The sequence below is a fragment of the Leptonychotes weddellii genome, chromosome 4 (assembly GCF_054177405.1).
Source record: "Leptonychotes weddellii isolate Sample4059 chromosome 4, ASM5417740v2, whole genome shotgun sequence".
Taxonomy (NCBI): Eukaryota; Metazoa; Chordata; class Mammalia; order Carnivora; family Phocidae; genus Leptonychotes; species Leptonychotes weddellii.
The window spans coordinates 17,587,256-17,609,975 of NC_138372.1; the positions used below are offsets into that span (position 1 = coordinate 17,587,256).

General features: G+C 40.6%; 1 protein-coding gene across 1 annotated transcript in view; it reads left to right on the forward strand.

Moving 5' to 3' along the window:
• MACO1 (macoilin 1) overlaps positions 1 to 22,720 on the forward strand; it is a 60,330-nt gene that overhangs the window by 17,517 nt on the left and 20,093 nt on the right. Inside the window, exons 4-6 of the mRNA XM_081817772.1 lie at positions 4,921 to 5,044; positions 6,411 to 6,589; positions 7,837 to 8,338. Coding sequence (XP_081673898.1) covers positions 4,921 to 5,044; positions 6,411 to 6,589; positions 7,837 to 8,338 — 805 coding nt within the window. The remainder of the gene's footprint in view (positions 1 to 4,920; positions 5,045 to 6,410; positions 6,590 to 7,836; positions 8,339 to 22,720) is intronic.

The following is a 22,720-nucleotide window of genomic DNA, read 5'->3' on the forward strand; positions in this document are numbered from 1 at the left end:
AGAAGCAGGCTCTCTGCTGAGCAGGGAGCCCGATGTGGGACTCGATCCCAGGACCCTGGGATCATGACCTGAGCCGAAGGCAGACGCTTAACCATCTGAGCCACCCAGGTGCCCGTAATTTGGACATTTTTTTAAAGATTTATTTATTTTTGCGTGCGCATGCACACACGAGAGAGAAAGAGAGGGAGAGAGAGAGAGAGCACGAGCAGGGTGGGGGGAGGGGCAGAGGGAGACTAAAACTCCCCGCTGAGCTGGGAGCCTGATGCGGGACTTAATCCCAGGACCCTGGGATCATGACCTGAGCTGAAGGCAGATGCTTAACCGACTGAGCCACCCAGGTGCTCATGTGGACATTTTTTCTTTTTTAAAGATTTTATTTATTTATTTGAGAGAGAGAGTGGAGAGAGAGTATGAGAGGGGGGAGAGTCAGAGGGAGAAGCAGACTCCCCACTGAGCAGGGAGCCCAGTGCAGGGGCCGATCCCCGGACTCCAGGATCATGACTTGAGCTTAAGGCAGAGGCCCAACCAACTGAGCCACCCAGGTGCCCCCCATGTGGACATTTTTAAGTGGCCTTTTCCTAATAGATTATACCTCTAAAATATATTTTATATTTTTTTCATTATTAAATGAAAAGTTTAAGTCTTTATGATTTGACATCTCAATTGTAGGCATCTCAATGACCAATTCTCATTATGAAGTTGTTTTGTTTTTTTTTTAAGTTGAAATGATTTATGTTTAGGTAGACTCGTAGACAGCGATGTTCCACATAGGAAAAATGTTCCTGGAGTTTCAGCTTTGAAAGGAATGTCTGAGGTCATTTTGTTGAACCCTTATTTGGTATAAGAATCCCCACAGCATCCCTGACACATAGTGGTTTAGTCTCTGATTGAAAGGCCACAGTGACAAGGAACTCAGCTTTTGGGGCAGCTGTAATAGAAAGTTCTTCCTGATACTGAGCCAGAATTTTCCTCCTTACACTTTTGACCCAGTACATCTTGACTGTTTTGGGGTTTGTTTATCTCTTAGAGGATATAAGGAGGCTTTCCCCCACAAGCGTAGGGAAGTGTACAACACTTTGCCTTCAGATTCAAGGGGTCTACAGACCATCCCCTCAAGCCCCAACACTGCATGCCTGCATTGGAGCCACACGAAAGGAGTGTGGTCTCCCATCCATGGTTAACATTTTTGTAGAGATTTAAAGACACTGTCATATCCTCTCAGGCCTTCTTGTCTGTAGGCACAACATCTCTGGTTTCATCAGCTTTTCTTTATATGTTATTTGAAGCACTTTCACCATCCTGATCTCCCTAGTTCTTTAGTGGTTCTCTTCACCAAAACGTGCTGTTTCTGGTACGTTCTGACTAGAGTGGAGCCACACAGTCCTCTCCCTTCTTCCTAAAGCTAACACGACAGTTCCTCAGTCTGCTTTCCTCTAATTAAAGTGATTTTTTCATACTTTAGTTTTTCCTTGTATTTTCTTGTCCTGGGTCTTAGTTTCAAGTGAGTTGCCATTTACACTTGTCATTCTGTCTAGGTCTCAGTTTCTTCTTTTTTTTTAAGATTTATTTATTTATTTGTGGGCGAGGGGCAGAGGGAGAGAGAGGATCTCCAGCAGACTCCCTGCTGAGCAAGGAGACTGACACAGGGCTGGATCCCACGACCCTGAGATCATGACCTGAGCCCAAATAAAGAGTCGGCTGCCTAACCTACTGAGCCACCCAGGCACCCCATCAGTTTCTTCTTTGTCATAAGATGGTGGAATAATCTAGATAATGTTTAGGGGAGCCTTCCAGCTTAACAATCCATGACTCTGATGAACTATAATGATTTCCTAAATTACTTTAATAATGTCGTAGTAGTTTGGAAAAAACAACTCCTATAACTACTAACAGAACCTACTGGGAATGAGTTCAGTGGGTGACCCACAGAGCAGCAGTGAAGCGAATATCATAAGTGATACTGGCCTCTCTTTAGCCCTAGGCTCAGAAATGTTGGAATAGCTAAGTTGTGAAGTATGTTTTAATTTGGAATGATTAATATTCAAATAAACAAAACAAAGCAAACTTTGTATTCCTTTTGGGCCGAAGAGATCTAAGTACAGTTTATATAACTTGGGAATAATTTCTCTTATCATTTGTTAAAATTTAAAATTCTTAAGTTTATTAGGAATCGTTGATGCAATTATGTATTGCCACAAAAGAATGATTATATCATAAACTTCCTTGCTGTTAAGAGGGAAAAAAACAGAATACAAAACTGTATGTACAACATGACTCACTTGCTCAAAAATATTTTCAACGTAATTTTATTATTTGATAAGTGTAGAAATACAGGTATTTTGTCCAAAAATTTCTATTTTTTTCTGTAATGTGATTACGTATATGATAACTTCAGAAATTAATATAGGGAGTTAGAGAATATAAATTTTTGAAAATGCATTTTGCAGTGAATTTGAAAATGCATTATTCTAAGAGTTGCTATTTGTCTTCGTACACTGTAAAAATGCCCCTTTTTTTGTATGTTAAATCTATAAGAATGGTTGAGGCCATTTGCTGCCTTCACAGAGCTTTTAGCGTTTTCTTACTGCATGGACTAGGTCTAAGGGGATTTAAGTTCTTCTTAGGAGCAGACCCAGGATTATCTCTGTGAACTTGGACCCAATTTGTATACACTCTGGGCCTTACTTTACTCTTCAGTATGATAAGGAGGTTGGACTAAATGATCTTTGTAGTTCCAAGATGCTATGATTTTTCTTTTGTTTCATCCCAAAGATCCTTAGTAAAAAGCTATTTAGTCCTTCAGATCACTGATTTCCCTCCCCTGACTCTCTGTTATCTCTTCTATAACTCGCTTGCCTTAAATAGTCTCAAAGGAGCTCTTTCCAGAGTTATTGGACCTCATGCCTATGTAGTCCATCTTCATTAAAAAAAAAAAAAAATCCCATTATTAATCATGTCCTGACATAGATAAACCTAGCCTGCAGATTTTGATTTTAAAAATCAATGAAAATTACCTCATTATTTGTATCTTATTTATTCTATTGCAAGTTGCTTTTTACTCCCTTGAAAATTGTTTTTATTGTTTATTTTTTAAAAAAGATTTTATTTGTCAGAGAGAGAGAGAACGCGCACAAGCAGGGGGAGCGGCAGACAGAGAGAGAAGCAGGCTCCTCACTGAGCAGGGAGCGTGATGCAGGGCTCCATCCCAGGACCTTGGGGTCATGACCTGGGCCAAAGGCAGATGCTTAACTGACTGAACCACCTGGGCACTCCCCAAAATTGTTTTTAATTATAAAAGAAATATAATCTTGTAGTTAAGAAAAAAAAATTGTAGAACAGGGGTGCCTGGGTGGCTCAGATGGTTAAGCATCTGCCTTTGGCTCAGATCATGATCTCCAGGTCCTGGGATTGAGCCCCTCGTCTGTCTGTCTGTCTCCCGGGTCAGCGAGGAGTCTGCTTCTCCCTCTCCCTCTGCCTCTCCCCCTGCTTGTGCTCTCTCTGTCTCTGTCTCTCTCTCTCTCAAATAAATAAATAAAATCTTTAAAAAAAAAATTGTAGAACAGAACTTAAATGTCAGAAACATTTCTTTGTGCAATAACTCATTCTTCAGAATTTATTTTTTTTTACATGTTAGTACAGATCATTCTTTTGAAAAGCTGCATCTTTTATTATACAGATTTATCATAAACAGTTCTCTGTTGATACACATTTAAAATAATTCTACATTTTTTGCTATTGCAAATAATAATATAGTGAATATTCTTATACATTTATTCCAGGGCTTTTTTAAAATATTTCTATAGGGTAGATTCCTGGAATTGGAATTTCTGGGTCAAATGTATAATATTTTAAATTTAATTATACTGACAAACTGCTTTCTAAAAATGTTGCCCCAATTTATATTTTTGCCAAGTATGAGAACGAACCCTTTGCCTTACCCTCCCTATATTACCTGTCTTTTAAATTTTGCTTATCTTGTAGGTTAAAAAAAAATGGAATCTCATTTTTGAAACATTTGTGTCTCCCTAATCAGTGGTGAAGTTGAGCATCTTTTCATATGTTTTTTTAGCCATCTATATTTTTCTTTTATAATTTGCAAATTCTTTTCTTCAGTTGTCTTTTTATTGATTTGTAGGAGCTCTTTGTATGGTAGGGCTGTGACTCCTTTCTTTTACATATTGTAAATATTTTTTGCCAGAATGTTTGTCTTTTATTTTTGTCTATGATTCCATCACATCTTTTGTCATATAAAAGCTTTCAGTTTGGATCATATTCCTTTTTATTTTTAAAGATATATTTATTTATTTTGAGAGAGAGCATGAGCTAGAGTGTGGGGAGGGGGGTAGAGGGAGAGGGAGAGAGAATCTCAACCAGACACTGCTGAGCGCAGAGCCCGACATGGGGTTTGATCTCACGGCCCTGAGATCATTACCTGAGCCAAAATCAAGAGTCAGACACTTAACTGACTGAGCTGCCCACGTGCCCCTGAACCATATTGCTTTTTAATTAGTTTGAAGTCTTAATGAAAGTTGCTGTAGTTGAGAGAACAAAGTGATGGTCGCCAGAGGGAAGGAGCATTGGAGGGGGGGCAACATGGGTGAAGGGGAGGGAGGTACAGGATTCCAGTTATGGAATGAGTAAGTCACGGGAATAAAAGGCATAGCATAAGGAATATAGTCAGTGATATTGTAATAGGGTTGTGTGGTGACAGATGGTAACTACTTGTGGTGAGCACAACATAACATATAGGGAAGTTGAATCACTATGTTGTACACATGAAACTAATGTAACATTGTGTGTCAACTATACTCAAAAAAAAAATAAGAAAGTTACTGTAGTTGAACTAGTCTCCCAAACAACCCATCTGTTATGTTAGTTTAATGTATCACTGATGCTTTACTCTCTGCTGCTTTCCCACAGAAAGGGGAGTGTGTTTGCCCACAGTGTCCCTCTGGATACTCTTTGTTTATATTGAAGCAGCAATTAGATTTAAAGATCTCAAAAATTTTCATGTAGACCTTTGTCGTCCATTTGCTGCTCACTGGTGAGTATTATGTGTATTCTTAATCTATAATTCAGTTCAATGTAGAATGGTAAGTTCAATTATAAATTTTGTTTTTAGAGATTTTACATGAACCCGGAAGACAACATAACATAGTGGTAAAGAGCATGAGCCCTCTATTCAGGCAGATGAGTGTTTGAACCCCAGCTCTTTCCCCTAACAGCATTGTTGCCTTGGGCCTGTCACCCTCTCTAAGCCTTAGCTGTCTCACCTGTGTATTAGGGACCTGTCTTGTAGGGTCATGGGAAAGAGGAAATGTGGGGATATATGTAAAGTATTTAACTTAATTTCAAGCACAAAGGTGTCTGATAAATGTTATCTATTTTTATTATAATCAGATAATGATTCTAAAATGCCTTAATGAAATGTATGGCTATTTCATGAAGCTTAAATGAACTGACTTAATTTTTGCTAATATTTATGGCAGAAACCAAAATAAACAGGTATCAACTAAAAAGATATAGTTTCCAATATTTTAAAGTCTTTTCACAAGCAAGTGAATTAAGTAAACTTGGTCAATAAAACTTGTCACTTTAAATTTGTAGTGGGATCACATTTAGACTAATTATAATTTATAAGTTTGAATGTTAATGAAGCTGAATATGAGTTTTGACAGTGTTTGCAGAGGCTTTGAAATGATATTAGACAGACTGATGAGTTGAATGAAAATATTTCAACTTTTTATCCCAGAGGTTAGAGTTACAAGTGCAGCTGGTTTAACTTGGTACTACAAAACAAATATTGGCACTGATAATATCAATCCTCATTTAAATGATTCTTGAATTTATGTATGACAGAGTATTTATGAACTGATTTTTCAGGAACAGCTGGTTGACAATACCCCTCAGGCAGCAAGAATAAAGTAGTCACCTGAATTTGACCCTGGCTGTGGTATTAAAAATGAATATGTGTCCGTTTTGATTTTCTAACACTTACAGTGTTTACTTTTACCCACTCATAAAATCTCCACCCTGTTAGTTCTTAAAAGCATACAGATGGCCAAGTTCTAATAATGCACAAGGGACTTTGGTGTTAATCAAAGACATTAGCCGCTGTATCCAGCAGTCACTGGGTTAAGTTCTTGAGTTGGTTTGAAGAATGCTGGAGTCTGGTGGGCAGCCTCTCATGGTCTAGCAGTCCTGCTGCTCCCTGGGGGTGTGTTCTGTGTGCCGGCTGCCTCTCATTTCCACAGCAGACATCCCATATATTTATGTGTTTACTAAGTGCTCTAATACCATTATCATCTAGAATTTATTTCTTAATTTCAGTCCTAGATGTCCTCATGTGTTTGATGCATGTGTTGTTTGTTTTTTACTGACAATAACTGGCTAGATTTTCTTCTTTCTAGCATTGGGTACCCTGTGGTGACTTTGGGCTTTGGCTTCAAAAGTTATGTAAGCTACAAAATGCGGTTAAGGAAGCAGAAGGAAGTGCAAAAAGAGAACGAATTTTACATGCAGCTTCTTCAACAAGCTCTCCCCCCAGAGCAACAGATGCTACAGAAGCAAGAAAAAGAGGCCGAGGAAGGTAGGTCTTTACCCTAAAGTTGTGTTGGCTGGGTAGATTAGTCATTATTTTGTTGCTATCAGTAGAATTTTTTTTTCCCCTGGCAGCGTTGGTAGGACTTTGGAAGATGACCAAGGATTTTCCTGTTTTCTGGTGTTCCCTTTCAGGGCCATTGCTTTGTTTGGTCATGAAATACAGGGTGTGGGGGTTTTCTACCTCGTGTCTGAAGACCATGTGCTTTTACTATGTTTATTTTATTATTTTTATATATTTTATTTTTATAGCTTATTTTATATTTCAATACTTTATCTGTTATAAATATTTTAAAATATTTGTTCTCAGTAGCAATGTATATATAACTCTGTGACTTTGTAGTTGAGGCAAGCCAAGAACCAAAGTATAAGCAAGATCGAGAGGTAGACAGAAACAATTGTTTTATAAGTTAAAATTCTTCTGAATAGAGCAAAGGTAGGTAGGTCCCATTTTAAATGGCTCATATAATGCAATGTGGATCTTAAAGTGAACTTTTTCTAACAGGATCTCTCTAATGAGCATATGTCCAATTCAGTAGATGAATTGACAGCAGTATCAGTTTTCTTTGATTTGAGAGTTGGAAGTTTGGAGTCATGTTTTTAGTTCATATATACCAAAATCTTATTCTCTGGTATGGTTCAAAAATCTCTTCAAGTAGACTTGGACAAACTGGACTGTGTAGACCTCATACAGAAAATTCTTTTCGAGTGGTCTAGTAAATGACACAGACTTTTTATTACCTTAATGCTAGAGTCAAGAAAAGGATAATGCCCTATATCCTAACATCACACCTTTCTTTTGTTTCATTTAATTGCTGTTTTTTCAGTAAAGTTATTAACAGTTTGGTTAGCATCTCTTAAAATATGGCCACTTAAGAGTCTGACCTGCCTGTGTGCTCTTTCTTCATCCCAGTGATAAAGTTTGATTTGACTGATAAGTATGATTTAATTATAAAAAAGCCTCATCTTCTTTTCAAGGCACAAACTATAATGGCTTGGTGTTTATAAATGATGGTGATTTTCTAAATGGGCAGCTTCTCAAATTTATCTGGATTTGCTTCTTGAAGTTAGCATAATGTGGTGTGGTTATTGCTTCTCAATGAGTTTGCAAATTGATATAGTGAGTCTCTAAGTGTAGATAATGCAGTTTGTTGAATCAATCTGTGCTGTGTTTTTATACAACTAAATATTCCGGTGTGGGTTTTTTTGTTTGTTGGTTTGTTTTTGGTATTGTAGCAGCCAAAGGATTGCCTGATATGGATTCCTCGATCCTTATACACCACAACGGAGGTATCCCAGCCAACAAAAAACTCTCCACAACTTTGCCAGAGATAGAATACCGAGAAAAAGGGAAAGAAAAGGACAAGGATGCCAAAAAACACAACCTTGGAATAAACAACAACAATATTCTACAACCTGTAGACTCGAAAATACAAGAAATTGAGTATATGGAAAACCATATCAATAGTAAAAGATTAAATAATGATCTTGTGGGAAGTACAGAAAATCTCTTGAAAGAGGACTCATGCACTGCTTCCTCAAAAAATTACAAAAATGCCAGTGGAGTTGTGAACTCCTCACCTCGCAGTCATAGCGCCACAAATGGGAGCATTCCTTCCTCATCTAGTAAAAATGAGAAGAAGCAAAAATGCCCGAGCAAGAGCCCAAGTACACACAAGGACTTAATGGAAAACTGTATTCCTAATAACCAGCTAAGCAAACCAGATGCACTGGTAAGGTAAGTGCATGCTGTGTCCTCCCCACCACTTTCCAGTAAAGTTGACTTAGGTCTTGAAAAACAGACACTTCCATACAGGCCTGTAGGCCTTGGTTGTGATCAGATACTGTGACTAATAACTCTGTGGGATTTGACATTTTAGTGTTTATCTCGCATGGCTTTGTTGGCCCCCTAGTGCCATTGTCCTGAAGCATTGACTCCAGCTCTTTCCAGTGTTTGGAGTAAGAGGTGACAGTGATTTCTGTGCACATTTGACCAATTCACATGTAACTTGATTCCTCCTGTGGTGTTGAGAGACATATCTGTAGTCCTGGTCCTTTTCTGTTTGCATATCCAAAGTTCTTGTGGCAGAGACACAAAGCGAAGAGTCCATGTCCTGTTCGTGCGCAGCTCTTTGTCAGAAAGGTACAGAAGATGGGGTGGGGCTGGTGTGGAGAAAGTTGTCCTTACCACCTTGTGCTTGCTTTTGTTATTCCACTTAAAATGTGAATTATATCCCAGATAATTCTGGGAAAATTAGGTTTGAAAAGTAATTTCTAAAAATCCCCTAGGTAAATACAATGTGAGATTTAAATTTTAATCAGAAATGTTCCTTTTCCCATCTTTAAGTAAAAGAATAACATTGTTGCATTACCTTGACTGGCTCAGCCTTAATTTTGCTGTGTTTTTTATATTTTCTAAAATACACATGTGTTCCTTTTACCTCGTATCTTTCAATATGGAAACTGGAATCTGAACTGGAGCGTTTTTTATGTGTAACTCGAGAGGACACTTAAAACTCCCTCCCTCCGCTAAGTTATCTTATATCCCTCTTCCTTTGGCTTAATTAAGAGCAGACAATTTATTCTAGGAGGGAAGATTTCCAGCATTATAAATTACATGAACTAGATTATTCATTTGTCTGAATTTTCTGACTGGCAGCTAGATTAAGGGAAATATATTTGGGTTCTACCTACCGCTAAAGGCTCTAGAGGTTTCCGAGCCCCTAGCCACTTGTAGAAGCGTTCCATGCTGTTGATGCTGCCAGGCTGACATCCACTTCTGTTCGTTAATGACATTCTGCCCATGATGCCCTGCAGAGAAAACACTCAACAGAGAGCCCTCCTCCAGGCACCCATGGGAGAAAGACCAATTAGTTGACCTTCTATTTCAAAAGAAATGTCCCACAAATTTACTATATGCTATAAACAAAACATGGGCCACAAGCTTTTTAACCTCCTTTCTCCTACACAGTTTTAATAATAGCACTCAAGGCAAAACAGTTTTCCTCTGTTGGGTTTTGCAGAGAGAGCAGACGAGGCTCAGTCTCGTGACAGTATCTCACGTGGACCACAGTTCCAACGTTGATTGACTCTACCACCTAACCTGCCCTTAGTAAAGAAGTGCAAGGACTCAGATGGCCAGTTTTCCTGTGCATGGGTCCAGTGCCCCCATGTCTCATCCTGGGTTGTATGCCTCTTCCTGTGGTCACTAACGTACTCTGATGTGCCTTGATCTGGAGGGCCTCAGACATTACTCTGTTCTAGGGAATATCTGCTGTCAAATACATAAATAGAAAATATTATATGTAAATAGTGTTGTAAACTTCCATAGGATTATTTTCAACCTCTAATGTATTCTAAAAAATAGGGAGATGATATAAATACCCGACAACAGGGGAGAATTTAAATAAAATATGGTCCATCCATTTGATGGACTTTTAATATAGACATTACAAAAATCACATTTTTGAGCCATATTAAACTATATAGGGAAGAGCTCATGACATAATAATGAAGAGAGTAAAAAGCAGTTTTATCAAAAACATCTTTTTTTTTCCCCTAATAGACACAGAAAAATAATTTGGAGCAAAAGGAACTAAAATGATAACAATAGTATTGCCTCATGATGGTATTGGGGCTTTAATTTTTCTTTTTACTTTCATGCATTGTCCAATTTTTCTAAGATGAACGACAATGGAAATTTATAAAAAGAAGAGTATGTGAGCAAATTATTCAGCTTGTAGGAGGCCTTATCACATTTCCTCTTGCCCTTCTTGGCTATCTCCCATTTCCTCTTGTTTGACTTCGTGTATGCTTTGATGGATATTAGTTAAGACTATAACTGATCCAAACCTGACCTGTTTGAGTTGTTAGCTAGAGAATGGGGTGGTTATCTTAAGATGGAGAGGGGCTGGATGCAGCGCCCCGTAAGGCTCCTTCTGATGCAAACATACACAGGCTAAAAGTGTGTACACGAGCCCTTAGCTACCGCAGACACGCCCAGGATTGTGTACGGGCCAGGCTGGCTGTTGGGAGAAGACTGATCGACTGCTTCCTGTTTTATAAATGTTTTTTAAAAAATCATTTGAAAAACCAGTACTGTATTATTAATAGTAAATTAATTGCAAAATATTCTATAGGTATTATTCTGTAGGTATCGTGGTTGAGAACTGCTATATTTGAGGAACCAATTCTGTGACTTCTGGGGGAAAAATTCATCAGTACCACTTTCAAAGAGAATTCTGGTAGATTGGTGTGGCTGTGAAAAGGTTTGACAGCCATTCCTTAGAAGGAGCAAGTAGTCCTTCAGGTCTTTTCTCCATCCCTCTGAGCCCCATGGATGCTCTCCAGTGTGCTGTAGACCACAGGTTGGCAAATGATTGCACACAGGCCAAATCTGGCCCCCTGCCTGTTTTTGTAAAAAATAGTTTTACTGGAACACAGCCACGCTCATTCATTTATGTAGCGTCTGTGGCTGCTTTTGTTTTTTTGTTTTAAGATTTATTTACTTGAGAGAGAGCGTGCGTGTGGGGCAAGGTGGGGAGGCGAGCAGTGGGAGAAGGAGAGAGAGAATGTCAAGCCAACCCCTGACTGAGCTCTGAGCCTGAAGTGGGGCTGGATCTCACGACCCGAGCCGAAACCAAGAGTTGGGGGCCTCACCACGCTGAGCCAGCCAGGCGCCCGCATCCGTGGCTGCTTTTGTGCTAAATTGCAGTTGAGTAGCAGCGACAGAGGCCGTATGGCCTGTAAAGGTGAAGATACTAACCGTCCAGCCCTGCACGGAAAGGGATGCTGATAGCCTGCTAAGGTTAAGGAAGGTGGGGGAAAGTGGGAACCGGGAATAAGTGTTGCCTGTCGGATCCTGCCCAGGGAGAGTTTGGGAGCTTGCGAAAGCCAGCCCAAAGTCCTCTTTTTGTTTGAAAAATACATCTTACAAAATGACCTGATCTCTGCCAGCTTGATTTCTGAGCTCTTTACCCGAGATATTTAGAAACAGATGTGTAATGTGGGTAGCCAAAATATTTTAAATTCTGACCTGAGAAAATTCTAGATAAAAACAGAAAAAGCAGTGTGGAAGATCAGTTATTTTACTAAGTGCTGGGAATAATGTAAATTAGAATGAGATATGCTAAATTTTTTTTCTTCAGTGGTCAATTTTAAAACAGTTTAAATATCAAAAAAATTACAGAAAATTTAGGCAGAGAAAAGGGGGAATAGTCCCACCACATGACACGAATCACTATTAAAATTTTGTTCTATGTTCGTTTCACCGACGAAACTTATTATCGCTGTGGCCCTAGCATTTGTATAGTTTTTGTATCTAGCTTTTTTCACTTAAATTATATTGAGAGGCGCCTGGGTGGCGCAGTTGGTTAAGCGTCTGACTCTTGGTTTCGACTCATTTTGGAGTCTGCTTCAGATTCTTTCTCCCTCCGCCTCGGCCCCTTCCCGTTCACGCTTGCTCTCTTCTCTCAAAGAAATAAAATCTTTTTTTTTTTTTTTTTTTTTAATTTTTATTTTTATTTATTTGAGACAGAGAGAATGAGAGACAGAGAGCATGAGAGGGAGGAGGGTCAGAGGGAGAAGCAGACTCCCCGCCGAGCAAGGAGCCCGATGCGGGACTCGATCCCGGGACTCCAGGATCATGACCCGAGCCGAAGGCAGTCGCTTAACCAACTGAGCCACCCAGGCGCCCCTCAAAGAAATAAAATCTTAAAAAAATTATATCGAAATCATTTTGCCAACTTAGCTTCACCCTCTTTTCCCTTGATGTGGAATATTCCATGGCAGGTCCGTGAGCTCCTTCAGCCGTCACTGGAAGATGGGGCAGGTCAGGGTGACACCTGAGGTGCTTTCCTGCAGTTTCAGGGCCTGCAAGCAGAAGAGACGACGGTTCTCTGTGCACTTGGCATCAAGCTCCCTCTCAGATACAGCCCAAGACTGGAGGAGTTCTTGCTGATTGTTACTTGTTGCAGTTTCCTGGTCAAGGAAGAGAATTTAAAACTGACTACAAGATGTAAAGTGATCCATATTCTGTAGAAATGTTGAAACAAAAGTCTCTTCTTGATTCATTTCTAGTCTCTTTTTTGTACCCAAGACAGAAGATTCATCTTTTTTATTTTTAGCACTTGTTCTTAATAAGAGATCACATTTGACTTTAATGTAGTTGCATAGTATCTGGTACGAAGATTCACAAAGGAAAAGTATCCACAGTTTGCCGAGCAGAGATGCATTTAACAAAACTGAGTAGTATTTAGAATGGTGATTATTTTTTTGGAGGTGGAAGAATTCTCAGAGGCATCTAGACCAGCCTCCTCAACCTTGTCTTTTTATCAGTGAAGTAAAGGAGCCCTGGAGGATTAAATGGCTAGTCCAGGTGACCAAGCTACAGTAGCAGTGCCAGGACCAGACCGAAGTTTCTTCTTGACTTCTGCCTTTTTTGTTCTAACCACACTGCTTTAAAGAGGTTTATCAACCTGCTTTATTTTTCTACTTTATATTTTTTTTGTTTTAAATTTTCATACAACTAAAGCTGGCTCAAGGATTGGCACCAGACCTAGATTTTAAGCTCTCATGGCTAAAATCTATAGAAGAAATGCCTAGAACTTCAGAATTCATGTATTATTAGTTCATGAATTATTCAGAATTCATCCATTTCCTTTTTTATAGAGAGATGCTGTTCTAAAGTGTTTTTAAAATTCTTGTTCTTGCCCAAAGACACAAGGGCGTACTTAATCTCTGAACATAAAGGGGCTATCCACTCATACCCTTGAAAGCTTACAGAGTCTCTGAGAATTCAATTCTGATTAGAGCTAGCTTGGGAGTTACTCTGGTTCAGACAGCCCAGAACCACCCAGCATGGAATTTGCCCGTTCAGGAGGGGTAATTCTGGAGTAGGCTTAACTTGTCACCTGCAAACCTAAGGGCCCTGAACAGGAAGACTTGAGACCAGGGATGTAACCATCAACTTACCCTGAGGAGAGGCCACTAGTGGCAGCTTGGGAGGCCTGGGATCCTGGGGTTTGGGCATTGCCATGAGAGTAAGTTCTGGAGAAAGTTTGAAGCAAGGGAGCCAGGGAGAGCCTTCTCTTCAGGGAAACATGGAAATCTGGGAAAAGCTATACTATATTGAATACTCACTCTTTCATTCCTCTAAATTTATTTGGTTATTTTAAGCACACCAAAATATAGTCACTTATACTTTAGTTTGTTCATATAATTCTGCTTATTTGGAGGCTTGAAATCGGGGGTCGGGGGAGGGGGGAGATAGAAGAGAAAATGTTTATCAGGATTTTTCAGATAATCTCTAAGCAAGTAGTGGCCCTACCTCAGAGGGAAGGGAGGAGAGGGGAGGGATAGAGAAGCACTTTAAGAAATTCTAATTCAGGGCGCCTGGGTGGCTCAGTTGGTTAAGCGACTGCCTTCGGCTCAGGTCATGATCCTGGAGTCCCGGGATTGAGTCCCACATCGGGCTCCCTGCTCGGCGGGGGGTCTGCTTCCCCCTTTGCCCTCTTCCCTCTCGTGCTCTCTGTCTCTCATTCTCTCTCTCTCAAATAAATAAGTAAAATCTTAAAAAAAAAAAAGAAATTCTAATTCATTCACTTATACTGAGGAATATTGAACATTCATGCCCAGGGATTAATTTACATGACCAGATCTGAATCTTAGAGAAATTGTTTTGGAACATATAGATTGATGATAACATATTTTATTAAATGGGCTATATAATGTTCTAGTCCATCAATGAGTATATCAGTTAGTATTGTGTTTCAGCAGGCTGTCATGTGTTTGTGACTCCTCTCTTTCTGGTTTAAGCTGGTGGGCGAGCAGAATGTCGTTGCTCTTCATTCCACTTTCTAGCCCAAATAAACCTGTATTTGTTTTTATGATTTTAGATTTCTCTTCAAAAGGGGGGACAAAGGTAGCCAGCTAAAAACAGCTAGCTTTCCCCTTTGACTGGACTTGCTGGTGGCACAGATTGCCCAAATTTGGTTTGACTAGCAGTTCACAGTATTTTGTATTTCTGAATTTAATCTTGTCTTCCAAATACTATCATTTGAGATTGTTGTATAACCTCTGACTTATATAAACCTCCCTAGTGTGGTCTTGCTCTTTGGGGAAAAACAACAGAAGACAGTTTTTTGTTTGTTCTTTTTTTAAAAGATTTCATTTATTTATTTGAGAGAGAGCGAGTGAGCAGGAGCGGGCAGAGAGAGAGAGAGTGAGAAGCAGACTCCCCACGAAGCGGGGAGCCCAACTCGGGGCTCAATCCCAGGACCCTGGGATCATGACCTGAGCCCAAGGCAGACGCTTAACGCACTGAGCCACCCAGGTGCACCGACAACAGGAGACAGTTTATAGTACTTCCTATTTTTCATTTCCCTACATTTCAAGATGTCTATGCACAACTAAAAATTATATATCCTTTGAAAATAAAGGGCCATATTTTTGGGTACTGATTTTTAATAATCCGTGGATTCAGTATGACTTGGTGTGAATAACTAAAAAAGACCTATGCGAAGAGAGAATCCAAGAAACTCCTATTTTGTCATCTTAGAAAAGCTTTTCAGAGCAACAAGGAAAATTAGGGGCAGATGCTATCCACCAGAAGAACAAAGAGACACCCATTCTTCTAACAACTATCCATCTTTCCTGTCCCTTGTAGAAAGCTATCCAGGTACTTGCCCATCTCAGGGTTAGGAGTGGGCAGGGCTAGCTCCTAGCTCCAGGGACAAGGAAGGGCAAGGAACTTGCTGGTGCCAAGTTACAACAGAAGGTGGGGAAGAGAGTCTGTGCATGGAACCCAAGATTGTAGGCACAAAGCAAGAATACATGCCAAAGCTGAGACCTGACTATGGGGAAGAAACAAGACAGAGCAGTCAATTCAGGAGGTAGAGCCTATGAGCAGTCCCTGGGACAGGTGCCCCAGGGGAGATGGCATTTTTATGGACTATTGCAGCCCTCCCCAAAGGCCTGAAGAGTCCTTAGTGGGGAATCACAGTGGTGTGAATAGGAAAGGTTACAAAGGATTCTCTTGAAAGATGGAAATCCATCTTAAAAGAAGGTAATGGAAAAACTCCAAGATTGATTGTTAAAGGGGAGGAAGTAGCAAAACAGATTATATATTATGGGGCCATTACAAAATAAGGGTGGATGTAGTTCTCGGTACACAAAAAATTATTTGAAATAGTATCTACCAGACAGTCAATTTGTAGTTGATTATAGGGGATATTTACTTCCTACATTGTCCATTTCTATATAGTGTGAATTTTTACACAGGCTTGTTATATCCATAATAGAATGTAAGCTCAGTGAGGTTAGGGACCTCCTTTTCTCTTATCTGCCATGGTACACAGAGTAGATAATAAATACTTGTTGAATGAGTATTAGCTTTGTGCAGGGAAGATATTAGAAAGAGAGGGGGGAGAAAAAGCTGAGCCTCAGTAAGTGCAGTGCAGTGTAGTTCAAGTTGAGTTGCCGTGCAGCTGAGAGAGGCTTTTGAAATTAGAAAAGCTAAATGTTACATCAGACCAGGCCAGGCACCAACATCCAGTGTCCCACTATTTGTTGCTCCTGAGTAGGTTGTTATCAGTCTGATTTTTAAAAAATAGAATAGTTTCCACCCTAAGCCCCTTTCCTTGGTATTTCCTCGGAAGTTTTGAAATTTAGTACTCTGTCAATACTCTTTAAAAATTTATTTTTTTAATTATTTTTGAGTATTTTATTATTATAGAGAGAAAGAACGGGGCGGGGGGTGTTGGGAGGGCAGAGGGAGAGCGAGAATCTCAAGCAGGCTCCCCACTGAGTGCAAAGCCCCAGGTGGGGCTCCATCTCACGACCCTGAGATCATGACCTGAGCCAAAATCAAGAGTCGGGACCCTTAACCGATTGAGCCACCCAGGTGCCCAATACTATTTTCTAAGGCTGTGCAGGAGGTTCAAGAATTTCTGGAAGTTACAAGGGACAAAGAGAGAAAACTCCTCCGAGGAACTGCTCTCAGAAAAAAGCCATTTGCTCTGGCAGTGGGTTGGTTGTGCTTCAGGGCCAGGGAATCTAGGCACAATCCACACCTTGGCCAAGAACTGGGAGGCAATCTCAGTTTGCTTATCTATTCATCTCTCCTGGTGAGTCTTGCTCTCTCTCTCCTCACCACCCCCCCCCAGCCCTGGCCATTCTCCTTGTCCTTGTGATAGCTGGAGAGGGAGCTCAGATCCCCTGGTTCTGCTCCAAGGAAATCCCCCAGGTTAGAAAGGGTTCGACTGCTTTATATATCATTTCTGGTGCTAGAGGGAGAATGGTGCATCTGATTGTTCTCTTTTGTGTTTCAATACAGTTTGCTGTGTGTCAGGAATAGTTTGCGGGAGAAAAATCTGGCCTTGGGAGACAGGGATTGGGCTTTGGGGCTTTACCCTGGCTGTTTCCCCTGCACGTGTCACCCGCACACCGCGGCGCTGACAAGCTCCTGCAACAGCATGACTTGCTGATAGCCGCTCCAGCAAGTGCTGGCTGCCAGGGCAGGTGTCTCTGCTGCTGCAGGTGCACCGAGTAGCTTCCATGGAATGGTCTTATTCTTAGCTGAAATTTTAGAATGAAGATTATGAAACTGGACAGCGAGAGGTTCTAACTGAATTAAATATGTTGGCTATAGCTGCCATCAAATTATCTGGAAATTATTAAGTGGAAAAAATAAGTTGTAGAGCCATAGTTCTATTTAGTAAGTTTAGCGTGTTTGTTTTCTGTCTCTGTAGAAAAAATGTTTGTTGTTGTTTTTTTTTTAAAGATTTTATTTATTTGACAGAGACACAGAGAGAGGGAACACAAGCAGGGGAAGTGGGAGAGGGAGAAGCAGGCTTCCCACCGAGCAGGGAGCCCGATGCGGGGCTCGATGCGGGGCTCGATCCCAGGACCCTGGGATCATGACCTGAGCCAAAGGCAGACGCTTAACGACTGAGCCACCCAGGCGCCCCGAAAAAATGTTTTTGATTCATGTTTGGGTAGCATTGCCTCTGAGCAGACATGATTTATTTCCATTTCTGCCATGCTTACAATATATACGGCACCTATAGGTTTTACTTGGTTGGCTCTGTTTATATTAATTCACAGTATATTCAGAGTTTATATTAACCATTGCAGTGATTTAAAACTATAATATTCTGAGATATAAATGTGGTAATAGAAGCATGATAATTTTATACTTGAACAGGGCTAGTTTGTGACTTAAAAACCATGTAGCTCTTAAGAAACTAGGCATCAGTGAATTTAAGTCAGCAGTTTACCTAATGTCTTCATATCCAGGTGATCAAAGAAGATAATTATATCGTATGGGTAACTAAATTATGAAATAACACAAATTATTTAGGGCAGGGAGTCCACGTTAGAAACATTTTTATGTTGAGTACTAAGAGTTTATTCTAACAAAACAGGGATTTCTAGTTAGACAATTGGAAAGTTTCCTCTCTAGAATTTAGAAGGAATTACTATAAAACCTTGTGTTAAATTCTGAGTCCGTATCCCTGCTGGCACATAATGAATTGAGATTTCCAGCTAAGGGGATTAGCGGTGGATTCCCTGAAGGGGGAGGTACTCCAAGGAAAAGGAACTATATTCTTTAAATGTTACTCACGCTATCATTTAGAAACTAGCTGTTTGAATCCTTTGACAGCCAGTGTGGGCATTCAGTATTTGCAAATCTCTGAGACCTTTTTCCTAGCCAGCCGGGACTCTCAGGACTAGAACAAGTTTTAGTTTCTCTTTTATGGGAAGAATGACAGCTCTTCTGTCTCATAAGGTACATTTCACCTCTCTTGGTAGAGCGTTGTAACAGATCAGAATAATGAACTGGAAAAGACTGTTGCCCTTATGACCCCCACCCCACCCCCCACCCAAGAGCTGGTGTTACAGACTGACGCCTATAGGAGCGGGGCAGGGCACAGGCACGAGCGGGGCCGGCCAGGGGTGCCATCATTTGCATTCACGTCTGCACCTGGCCCCTGGGAGTCTGGGAGCACATACCCTTCCAGTGGGACGGCCAGGCGTCGCTGTGGGGAATGGCAGGCCTAGTGTTGCTAAATCTTCTGAGATTTTGAAGAGATGCCAAAGATAGATATCGATGTCAAATCTCCCAGTTATAAAGTCGAGGAGGGTCAAACAAAACAGGTTTCTGGGCCAGATTGACTTACCAGTTTGGAACCTCTGCACCTGACCCTTCCTGTTATTCTTGTATCTTGTTCCCTCCCACTTCCTGGCCCCACCAATCAAAATTTGACTCCCAGAGGAAGGACTTTTCTGTTAGGAAATATCTAGTAAATCCCATGAACTAATCTGCCATGTATTAATGGGACCTTTTTGCCTTCTCCTTTCCTTCAGTTTGTGGCATTCCTGGAAAACATGCACCTGCTGACGATGCCCCCTTACCCCCACCCCAGTCAAAGACCACCCCTATCTAATTGAATGCTCACACCTGACTGTGAGGCTTTCAGAGCACGTAGAAGGAGAAGGGACAGCAAGCCTTGTGGTGAGAAGGGTAATGCGGATCTCTGGTATTCCTCAAACCATGCAGTAGAGAGCTGCCTAGCCCTCCAGTGCCTAGGACTGGTGACTTCTTCCACACCAAGATGTTCCTCTACTGTGTTTTGGGAGCATAAAATACACCAAAATTCAGGACCTGGATGCTGGTTACTCAGACTTCAGAGGCCAGCTGGTTTTGAGTCTGACCTCCCAGCACCATCCCTTATGATGTGTGTATACTGTGAAGCCTGATGTCGGAACAATGTCTGCTCTCCCCTTTCCAGAGGGAGCCAGACCGGGGCAATAAATTGTAGCTCTAGAGTCTAGATTTAGAAAAACTATTGATTTGATAGGAACTGATGAATGGGAAGTAGTTGATGTAGATTCAGGAAGTAAGGCATTCTCTACTCCAGAAGGTTAAATTCCCCCTTTTCTGGAGTGACCTAAAAAGTTTATAAAGTGAAAGAGTTGGACTTTCCCTAAGGCTTTCAGATTATTCTGAAACTGACCTATGACATGGGCAAATCTAAGAGTAACAATGAACATTGAAAAACCATGGAAAGCAGATTAACAGCCTCCTCTTTTATTTTTTTGAAGTTTTTATTTAAATTCCGGTTAGTTAACATACAGTATAGTATTAGTTTCAGGTGTACAATATAGCGATTCAACACATCCATACAAGACCCGGTGCTCATCATGATTAGTGCACTCCTTGATCCTATCATGTCTTTAACCCATCGCCCCAACCCCCTTCCCTCTGGTAACCATCAGTTTCTTCTCTTATAGTTAAGAGTCTGATTCTTGGTTTGCCCCTCTCTCATTCCCCCCACCTTGCTCATTTGTTTTGTTTCTTAAATTCCACATGAGTGAAATCATATGGTATTTGTCTTTCTCTGACTTATTTTGCTTAGCATAATACTCTCTAGCTCCATCCATGTGGTTGCAGATGGCAAGATTTCATTCTTTTGTGGCTGAGTAATATTCCATTGGGTGTGTGTGTGTATAATAAAATGTTAAAAATAAGTTCTACGTGTTGATTATATCCAGTTTTGAAGATCAAGAAGAGATAGCCACTATCTTAATATATATCCTGTTTCTCTTGCATACATACATATTCTTTTTACAAATGGAGCTCACACTATGTATAATGTTTTGTAACTTGCCTTTTCACCGACTATATCATGAGCATTCTCCTGTGTCATCAAATACTCTTCCTTAATGATTTCTTAATGGTTGTGTGTCAGACACGTGAATATACAATTAGCCAGTCTTCTGTTGAATATTTAAGTGTTTTTGATTTCTTTCTTATTAGAAATAATGCTGCAACAGACACACTGTTACATAAGTCTTTCTGGGTGTCTCCAGTTCCCTGAATGAATGTCAGGGAGTGGGATGCTGCATCAATAGATACGAACATTTTAAAGACTTTTGATACAAACTATCAAATCTGACCACATCCTGTAAGGACCTTATTAAAAATACTAGTCGTAGCACTCATAGCTTTATTCTTGAAGGGTTTCAAGAAGTCAGTTTCCCTATTTCCCTATATGACCAGTTATGTGAATCCCTCTAGGATTCCTTTTCTTTCGTTGCATTCTTGGTGAAAATGAATGTGTTTACCTTTTGTGTTTGACAGATTAGGGAGCAGAGACATAAGGTACTTTGTAATATGGTTTTACTTGGTAATCATCAAGCTGTTGCTTATTTTTTGATACTTGTGCCTAGTAAGCAAGGGTAGTGACCACAGTGAGACCTGAGGCAGCTTCATTTCACTGTTTCCAGAGATGTGGTCTGTAGAACATGCTGGAGCAGCTTCAAGTTAGTGTAAGCCTTACTGAAGATGAGATGCATTCGGGTTTTTATGTGCATGTCCCATGCTGCCCTTCCTGCCAGTGAGAACGACCTGGAAGGGGGGAGGGGAAGGAGCTGGTGGAGAGGGTAAATACTATTTCTTCTGGGGACAGAGCTTTAATGTATGAGCTCGATGTTCTGCACAGACAGCTGTGTGGCCCTAAACAAGTCTTGTCTCGTATGATTAATGTATACCAGGGGATTTCCTAAAGGAATTAGGTCCTTACCAAGATGAAGCAATTGCTCTTCGTTCATTCTTTTCATGTACACCTGCCTTCTTGATAAGCAGATGCCCATTTACCCCTGTCTCCTTCAGCCACTATTAAACTAAGAATCTGATGGTCTGCTGTAGGTAGACCTCACCCTGTTCTTAGCACTAGGGAGATGGACAGAGAGTGCGGGTTAGAGACAGTGGCCTGTAAGGATTGGAAGAAACTTCAGAAGTATAGTTCCAGCTTCTAATTTTATAGCACAGTCAGTCCCTGGCTTCAAAGAATGTATAGTAGTTGTAGAAATAAGATACATATACAGGAAAAGATTAAAAACCAAAACAAATTAAAAAACAGCCTAGGGCAGTGGTTTAGTGCCAAACAAGAAGCACCAACAGTAAGGGCTTTCATATTTCAGAGGGAGAGAGAACTTTGGGCCCTGGAGATCAGTACCTCACGGTGGAGAGTTTGTTTAGTTTTTGTTTTTATTTTTTAACTGGGCCTTGAGTGCAATTTGAAAATTGGAGGCCATTCCTCCCCCACGGGGTGGCATAATTAAAGGCAGAAGATGTCTGGAAACAAGGAGTAGGTAATTTTGGCTGGTGTGACGGGTTTGTTAGAATCATCCATCTTTCAGTCACTTGGCTGATGATCTCCCAAAGCCCCTTTTCTTCCAAAGCCCCTTTTCTTACAGAGCAAGGAGCGTTGTAAGTTGTATTTTTTTTAAGATTTTATTTATTTGGGCGCCTGGGTGGCTCAGTCGTTAAGCGTCTGCCTTCGGCTCACGTCATGATCCCAGGGTCCTGGGATCGAGCCCCGCATCGGGCTCCCTGCTCCGCGGGAAGCCTGCTTCTCCCTCTCCCACTCCCCCTGCTTGTGTTCCCTCTCCCGCTTTTACAAAAAAAAATTTTATTTATTTATTTGAGAGAGAGAGAGAGAAGGAGATAACAGAGGGATAGTAAGAGGGAGAAGCGGACTCCCCGCTGAGCAAGGAGCCCAATGTGGAATGGAACTCCATCCGAGCACCCTGGGATCATAACCTGAGCTGAAGGCAGACAACTGACTGAGCCACCCAGGCGTCCCAAGTTGTATTTTTTTTTTAATTGAATTATAGTTGACATTAGTCTCAGGTGCACTACATAGTGATTCAACAATTACATAATTATGAAATGCTCACTGTGATAAGTGTATTGTGATGTTATTGATTATATCCCCTGTGCTATACTTTTTATCCCTGTGACTTATTTATTTTATAACTGGAAGCGTGTACCTCTTAATCCCCTTCACCTATTTCACCCACCTTCTACCCTTTGGCAACCACCAGTTTATGCTCTATATTATGAGTCTGTTTCTCTCTTTTTTGTTGTTTTTTGTTTGTTTGTTCTTTTTTTTTTTTTTAGATTCCACATATAAGTGAAATCATATGGTATTTGTCTTTGTCTGGGTTATTTCACTTAGCATAATACCTTCTAGGTCTATCCATGTTGTCGCGAATGGCAAGATCTCATTCTTTTTTTATGGCTGATCAGTATTCCATTGTGTATATATATACC